General features: G+C 35.5%; 1 protein-coding gene across 1 annotated transcript; it reads left to right on the top strand.

Moving 5' to 3' along the window:
• The first annotated feature begins 6,252 nt into the window (after positions 1 to 6,252).
• LOC139867754 (serine/threonine-protein kinase UCN-like) lies at positions 6,253 to 7,734 on the top strand. Its single transcript, XM_071856110.1, has one exon. It carries the CDS (start codon positions 6,293 to 6,295, stop codon positions 7,508 to 7,510), a length of 1,218 nt encoding a protein of 405 aa, XP_071712211.1. The 5' UTR covers positions 6,253 to 6,292; the 3' UTR covers positions 7,511 to 7,734.
• The last annotated feature ends 1,497 nt before the right edge of the window (positions 7,735 to 9,231 follow it).

Below are 9,231 nucleotides of genomic sequence, written 5' to 3' on the forward strand. Positions count from 1 at the left end.
ATATGCGTAAGGATGACGACGAATTCATTAGTCACACTTGTTCGGGAACTCTGTCTCCCAGATTGTTATTCGCCACCGTTTCAACTTACTATCGGTGTGACACCGGTGTTCCTTACTATCTACCACTTCTTGTTACTACCATCACTACTCTAGGTGAGTATCGTCGTCACTACTTATCACTACAGTTGCGTACTACTCGTTATCATGATTCGTTACTCTTTTCATACCTAAATACACTATCGTTTGACTCGAACCGCATTGACATGAACAATCATTTATACACTTCCCTCGGGGAACGCTTCTTTAGAGTTGCACTAATTCTTTCGATTCAATACGAGTCACGTTAGAGATGCCGTTACACTTTGTTCATTTTAGATCTTCACGGTTACACGAACTTGATTCTATGGAGTGATGTGGGAATGGAGGTATGAGTTAGCGTAATATAACGACACTCGATCAACGTGGTTATATTACGGTAAATCATACCAAAGTTCTAATGACACGTGATGGTGGTTGGACTCGATCAACCTAATCACCACCATGTGCCATGTACATGACTTCATTTTTCTTGTTTGAACATCCGACAACTCCGAGAATACTGATAACAACCATACCCGGGACACGTCGTCGATTATTATCGAACCATACTTATGCTTCCGAATGAATGACAAATTCATTCGACTTCAACCATATGTTACACGTGTATACTATCTCGTTTTCGCACAGTTTTATCGACGAACTACAATATGCTTGTTATGCTCACATTGAGGCGGAAACTTCTCTCTCATCATGCTCGTACTCCCGTATAAGGAAATCTTTTATCTAAATTCTCAGTGGAGAGAGAGACTCTTCACATTATACTAGTATTCACCACGAGGGTGAATAGTCCTAACGAACTTTTTTTTTAGAAACCGATAAGAAACTTGCTCTAACGAACGTTTTCGAAAACCGATAAATCTTCCGCGGCACGAAATTCTTGAGAAACAAAAACTTGTTCAAAATATCTCTTAAGGAAATGTACCTCGTTTCGGATCAAGATCCTCATTTCACTTCTAGATTTCGGGGTGCCTTACAAAAGTCTCGGGATCACGTTTAGACATAAGTACCGCGTGTCATCCACGAACCGACGAACAAAGCAAATGTACGACTTGAACCTTGGAAACCATAAACACGAGTTCATGTTATCAACTTCAAATATACTTGAGAAAAGTTTTTTCCTTTAACCAAATTCTCTTACAACGATGGTTATCATTCAAGTCTTAACGTCACACCTTTTGAAATCTTATATGACTGAAAACGTCATCCTCCTTTTATAGAACCAAGTAAATGATAATCAAGTCACCGAACCTGGACTCATTCATGGAGTAACCGTTAAAATCGTTCCAATCCGAGGAAGGCTCAAGAAGGCCCGTAGTTGCCAAAAGAGCTATGCCGATAAAAAGTCACACCTTGGAAAGGTGTAATCCGTTTTGGGAAAAGTAGAAAGCTAAATCCGTGATATTCTGATCCTTTTGAAATCTTGGGGCGTATCGTACCCGTTGCTTACCGCTTAGAACTTCCGACTCAAACAAATTCCGTTCATCCTACATTCTGTGTATCAAACTTAAAGGCGTGTCTTGCGAAACAAGAACTTGTTATCCTCTTCGATGAACTTACTATCAACGATAAACTCCACCTCATAGGAGGACCGATTGAAACTATAAATCGTGAAACCAAACTTTAAAACAACGTAAAATCTCGACTGGCAAAGTTCGTTGAAATGCCCAAGGAAGTACCTTCACATATCCATAGAATTTGCAACGCAAGGTTTCGAAGAAGAAACAACAACTACTACTTCCCACTAAATTTCGGGACAAAATTTCTTTTAAGGTGTAGGTAATGTAACATCCCGCGTTTTTCCGTTAAATTTATTTTTAACACTATCTTTTTTTTAATAATATTTTTCGTTATTTATATTCGTAGATTCCGTTGACAAACGTTCATAATATTCTCGTTATTTAGTTATAACATCACTCGTTTACTTGAGCGTTTTTAAAATATTCGTTTGGTTAATTCACGCACCCGCTTCGAAACTTGAGGGACCGAGGTTGCCAAGGGGCCAAACTAGTTGACTAGGTCAACTAGTCAAGCCCCATTCTCCTCCACCCATTCATTTCACCATCTCCCACCATTTTCACTACTTCCATTTTTTTTTCTCATTTTCACTCAAATCATTCATTCATCATCCATTTTGGATCTAGGAGACTTGCAACAAAACAAATTACATTTTCGTGATCCTCTCTTCATCCTCTACATTTTGATACCAATTTCATCTCGTTTGGATAACTTTCTAAAAACTCTAGATTTCTCTAAATTCATTTTATATACTTGAAATGGTGTTAGTTAGTGTCTATGGCTCAAGTATAACATGAATATATGTTTTGTTTGCTCGATTTGTTGTTTTGGAGTAACTAGCATGAAATTGAAAATGGGTGTGCTTCATCTTTGATTTTGGATGAGTTAATGTTGTCAAATTGTTAAAGTTTATGTTTTAATTGTGTTACTAGTATCACTAGCTTCGTTTTGATGCGTAGGTTGATTAAGAAAACTTCAAAAACATGAATATTGATTTTTGTGGATTTTGGTTAGGGTTTGATAGACTTAAAACGAGCTTTTGATGTTTCGAATGCCATGAAATGTAAATTGTAAATGTATAGTTGTAATGTATGTTTCATTACCTTCAAAACGGCATATCATATGTGTGAATTGGATTCCCGAAACTTAAAATGCATTTGATGAACTTGAAACTTTGAAAATAACCCTATAATGATCACTTGACGAGATTTCGGTTATTGTAATTGATATTTTTGCTTGGTGAAAAGTAGCAACTTTGTATTCCTTGTCAAAAGAGCTTCCCAACGATATAAGATACGAGTCCTAAGTGTTTACGGTTTGCAAGTTGCGTTTAATTGTATTTGGTTTTGAGACTTGAACAAATTCAGTAGACCAGGTACCAGCTCACGTTCATTGCCGCGGCGCGGCAATCCTGGGTCGCGGCGCGGCGTTTTTCGTGTTCCAGGAACTGTCCCACTTTTCAATTTCACGCAAAATGTTTGCTATATTATGGACCTCCGATTCACATGTAACTTGTTCTAACATGCTTATATATGAATAATTAGCACAGAAAAATAGTTCGGGACTCGACCCGAACGTGTTGACTTTTTGTTGACTTTGACTTGACCAAGTTTGACTTTTAGTCAAACTTAAACAAACGTTTATGCAATCGTTCTAATCTTCGTTTATACTTGATTCTTGCATGAAACTTGACAACGTGATTCACATGCTATACTATTCGAGTCGTAACGAGCCATAGGACTAATTGAACACATTTCGCCGACCTTGTGTCGTAACCGGTTAATTGATACAACTTACTTGTTTAGGTCAAGGCTAAACAACTTTCATGCACGCGTTTACTTTGTGAAGTACATTTATACTCGTGCACTCGAGGTGAGATCATAGTCCCACCCTTTTAAATACTTTTATACTTTTAAATCGTGGGCTGAGAAACATATACTTTATATACATTTTATACGGTTTATACTTTCATACTTTGAACACAAATACGAATACAAGAGCAAAGATACATACGAGTTACAACGAAAATCCTCAAGTCCAATTACCATTAGTTACACTTGTAGGGTGTGAGCGAGAACTTATGTTGTGTGGCCATGCGGGTTTTACGAACCCTCATCTAAGGGATGAAACGTATTTTCGGGATATAGTGTAGGTTCTAACACTATTATGCATAGGTAAGATTCAGTTAAGTTTTGGTAATTGGGTGCTCGTGATACAGACAACATCTTTTGGGATGTATACGCTTGATATTCACTTTATACTAAATCTTATAGTTTACAAACAACATCTTTCGAGATGTATACGCTTTGATACAAACACATCTTTGTAGATGTATAAGCTTTGATACTAAACCTTGTGATTTAAAAACACACTTTTACGAATACATTTATGATCTCACCAACGTTTTTCGTTGACAGTTTTCTACATGTTTTCTCAGGTTCATACTTGGCTAATTGATACATGCTTCCGCACACTTTGATTACTTTGATTGGAGTCAAGCATACATGCATACGCTAGTGATAGCACCTTTGGATTCAAACAAATATTTACATACTTACGCTATTTATAGCAACCGTGATTTTCAACTTATATTATGTCGCAAGTTATTTCATTTACACTTTGTAACTTTTGTAAACTTAAAATTATTGTCGAACGGTTTTGTAAACTAAACTTTGTAAGCATGATACGTTTCAAAAGAACGCGACATAATTTTGGTCAAACGAGTCTCGTATAGGGACTACGACCACGTAACGGGACCTAAGTTAGCGGCGCCGTCAATGACGATTTTGTCGGGTCGCTACATTATGTTCCAATAACTCATTTTACTCAAGGTTTCATCATCAAAACACATTACATGCATCATTTGACACAAAACTCATTTTGACCTAATCTCAAGTCAAAACACCCATTTTGCAAGTTACACCTTTAATCGCTTATAACCTTAGTTAACTAGTGATGTAACACCCGAACATGATTATCAACTAATCAATTTCATCAACCAACCCAAAAACCCGCCAACAATGATTATCAACACCATTTACTAGCTTAATCACTCATTTATCAACTAGTGGGTCTTATTCAAGAACACACAATCAAAACCCTAACTTTGAATATCAAATCCAACAATGAAATTCGGAGTTAGAACTTACCACAACAACCACAACGTAGCCGTGAACGAGATGAATAACTTTAATACTCGAGCTTTTGATCGATTCAAGCTCCTTCTTCCCCAAATCTCCAAATCTCTCTCTAGAAATCTCTCTCTCTAGATAAAATGGGAGTGTGTGGATGTGAAATATGATCCAAAATTGTATCCCAAACTGATAATATGGCTACACATCCGGCCTCAAGTGAAAAGACACAAATACCCCTCTTAATATAACAAAAATGCACAGTTCGCCCGTCAGTTCATCTGGACGGCGTCCGATAATCTGGACGGCGTCCAGTCTTTCTTTACTGGACGGCGTCCCATTCAACTGCACAAGACTGAAACTGAAACAGGGTCTTACAAATTTACTTTACTCTACTATTAATATCAAACAATAACATGTTAGTTACTTATTTTGGAAACTTTTGGAAGATAAATGCGAATACTTTTGGAAAACATCTCATATAGAGGGTGTAACTGTTATGTTGTGGGACCAACTGATAACATTTCGTCAAATTGAATTTGGCAGGGTGTTTCAGAAGACTACTTGAAATTCGGTGGGAATACACAAAGACATCGTAGGAGATCTCGCGCATTATACATCAATATTGTAGAATGGATTCGCCTCTGGCCTCTGGGCACGTCGGAACCACATGAGTTCACCGAGGTGGAGCACGGTCCTCCAAAATCGGCATAGGACTTTCATTTTCTCTGAAATCCGAATTTTTCTGATAAGAACATGCTAAACCAAAAGAAAAGGGGGTGTTTTCGTCGGTATAAGGGTTTACGTCTCATATTAATGGTCTAGTATTTTTTTTTCGAACTTTTCCAAAATAATGGTTAACTTCCAAAAATTGAAAAGAAATTTAATGAAGTTTACAAAATTGTCCTTAATGAATTAATTAAATAAAAAAAAATGAGAAACTTTTCTCATTAATTAATTGAGAGTAAAACTGTAAAGTTGAAAAAAATACAGTGTAATAATAATATTTTTTTAAACTGTGTGTTTTATGTTTGCCCATAATTAATAATTAATGTGTGACAAAAGAAGTACTCTCTCCGTCCCATATTAATAGTCTACAGACAAAAAACACACAGTTTAAAGAAATGTCATATATTTTCTGTTTACTTTCCAGTTTTATCCTTACATTTTCTTTCTCCTTTAATCCTATCCACATATATTAAGAGTACAATAGAACTTAAACTTCTTATTCCTTTCTATTTATGGAAGTGCACTATTAATTTGAAAAATTTCAAAATGAAATATTAGACTATTAATATGGGATGGAGAGAGTAATATTTAAGATAAAAATAAATACACCCGTAACAATAATATTTTATATATTCACGTGAATAAATTATTGGTGGAATAGTTCGTTACTAGACAAAAGCTGTATTCTCAGAATACTTAATAAATCTTGTTATTCGTAGCATAAATTCTTGGAATATCACATAAAAAAAACTAATAGGGTGCCAGTGGCACACCACCTTCTCCCTATCAAATACTCTCCAATATCACAACCACCGTAAATGGCCACCGTATCATCACCGGAGATACACCTTCACGATCTTCGTGTCATTAAAATTTTAGGTAACGGAGCTTTAGGCACAGTTTTTCTCGTTCACAATCGCCATTCTGACCCATCTGCCCATTTCCCATTCGCGTTGAAAGTCGTTGAAAAAGCTTGCCCGAATGCCAAAACGGACGTTGACCGCCGTGCCCGGTGGGAAATGTCCGTTTTAGAAAAACTTACCGATAAACCCGACCCGTTTTTACCATCGTTACTCGGGTATTTTGAAACGGAAGAACTAATCGCTTGGGCTATTCCGTTTTGTCCGGGTGGTGATTTAAACGTCTTACGTCATCGTCAAATAGACCGGGTTTTTTCAGTAACTGTTATCCGGTTTTATTTGGCGGAAATTGTTTGTGCGTTAGAACACCTTCATAGTTTAGGTATTGTGTACCGTGATTTAAAGCCAGAAAATATTTTAATTCAAAGTTCGGGTCACGTGACTCTCACGGACTTTGATTTATCACGTACACTCGCACCCAAATCGTTGAAATCACTAATTTTGTCTTCTGAACCAGAAATGTTTACGAATAAACCCTTACGAAACCGGAAGCTCACACGTGTGTTGACGTTCACACGTGAGAAGAAAAACATCAAATTGAAGAAAACAAAAAGTGCTCGTGTATCACCAATGACACGTAGGAATTTGAGTTTTTCTAACGGTGAACGGTCGAATTCGTTCGTCGGAACGGAAGAGTACATGGCGCCGGAAGTTGTTCGTGGCGACGGTCATGAGTTTGCCGTTGATTGGTGGTCGTTAGGAATCTTATGCTACGAAATGTTGTACGGTACAACTCCGTTTCGTGGGAAAAACCGTAAAGAAACGTTTGGGAGGATACTTATGATGCCGCCGAAGTTTAACGGGAAGTTGACACCGTTAACGGATTTAATTACGAATTTACTAGAAAAAGAGCCCACGCGGCGACTAGGGTACACTAGTGGCGCGTGTGAAATTAAAGATCACCCATTTTTTGGCGGGTTGAAGTGGGATTTATTAACGGAAATGTTACGGCCTCCTTTTATTCCGTCAAGAGATGACGTGGAGTTAACGGGGAACGATTGGGGTGGTGGTATAAACATAACGGAGTATTTTAAAAAGCTTAGGGAACTGCCGTCACCGTTAGATTCTCCTTCAAGAGATGATTGTGAATATAACGTCTCGTTAACGGAGTTTTGAGGTTTTTCTCGACTGTTGTATTATGTAGATCAGAAAATTAACGGTAGAATGTGTAAAGTAACGGTATACAGAGACACGAGCGGAAGTGTAGTAGTTGTAAAAAAGGTAAAAGACAAATTATGAGAGGTTGTGGGGCATAATTTGGGCAGTTGAAATTAACGCTTAGATTAAGGGCTTTGTTTAACTATATAATAATAAATAATAACAACAATAATGTAAGAAAATAATAAAATAATAATAATAATAATAATAATAATAATAATAATAATAATAGCAATAAATAGTATTAATGGGGTTTGTTTAGTACAAAATTTTCAATTTCAATAAATACAATTGAATAAAGTTTTGTATTATTTTTCATCTTTTGTTTTTTATTTGTATTTAAATTTATTGTTATTGTTATGATGCCAACTGAAATTGTGTATTGTTTAAACAACATCATGCCATTAACGTTTCATGATGGAGCTCACAATCCATGGGTGATTGAAAGGGTCAAAGAGACGAACACGAGTGCGATGATATTTTGGATCATTTAGATTCAAGTAAACAGGTTTCCATTTTATCTTCTGATACTAGTGCAGAGACCCATAGATTTATGAAATTTTTAAAGAATTTTTTTTTTAATGATACATTATATAATCAATATGTACTGAAAAAATTTACTCAAACTTTTACAATCCATATATCACATATATATACATTACTTATGCTACTATCAAAATTTATTCATATGTTATACATATATAGAAACGACACCCATATACACATATTCTTTATACAAAATAAGTATTAATGAAGTACATTACCAAATATTAACCAAAAGAGTAACCATTAGATCTATTTCATTATCATTCATGTTGTGTTTAGGCCTTGGGATTTGTTGATGACTTTTTGCAGAAAGAACCAAAATATAAAACCAACATGTATCAGCAGATTAACCAACATCAAATGCAAATATATAGTTTACAAATTTAATGTTACAAATAGACCACACTAAAATGTTAAACCCTAAGATGCCTATATAAATTTGGAAAGTCTGACCCATTTCAACATTGACATGTTTCAACATCGATCAATTTCATCAATGACCCGTTTCAAGTATACATTATAAATTGTAATGCAAAAGATTACCAGAATAAGTGAAAAAGTGAAAAAATAAAGCACACATTTGAAGTTCAAATATAGATTGGAACAAAACCAGGACGGTGTTTAAAGAAATAGATAATCATCCTAATTCAACTTTTTAATATTCATTTAAGAAACCATAAATTCAACAACTTAAACCATACATGTATTAAAAGAAGGATTTTGAAAGCCATCATTGAAACCTGGAGACACATGTAAAAATATAACAACATAATTCATTAGAAATAGAAGGATACTGCAAAAAATCAAAACCATCGTTTCATTCCCCTTTACTATCACAAACAGCATGAAAACCCAATGAAGATTAGTATTTTTTCAAGTTTCATGTAACTACTCGTACATATCGATTATAAACGATTCACGAGAGTTGATTTCATCGCGAGGTACTTGACCTCTATATGATACATTTTACAAACATTGCATTCGTTTTTGAAAAGACAATCTTTCATTACATCAAAAGTTGACGGCATGTATACCATTTTATAATATATCTAACTATAATTGACTTAATAATAATCTTGATGAACACAACGAATCGAATGCAACGTCTTTTAAAATATGTCATGAATGACTCC

This window comes from Rutidosis leptorrhynchoides, chromosome 1 (assembly GCF_046630445.1).
Source record: "Rutidosis leptorrhynchoides isolate AG116_Rl617_1_P2 chromosome 1, CSIRO_AGI_Rlap_v1, whole genome shotgun sequence".
In the NCBI taxonomy this organism is placed as follows: Eukaryota; Viridiplantae; Streptophyta; class Magnoliopsida; order Asterales; family Asteraceae; genus Rutidosis; species Rutidosis leptorrhynchoides.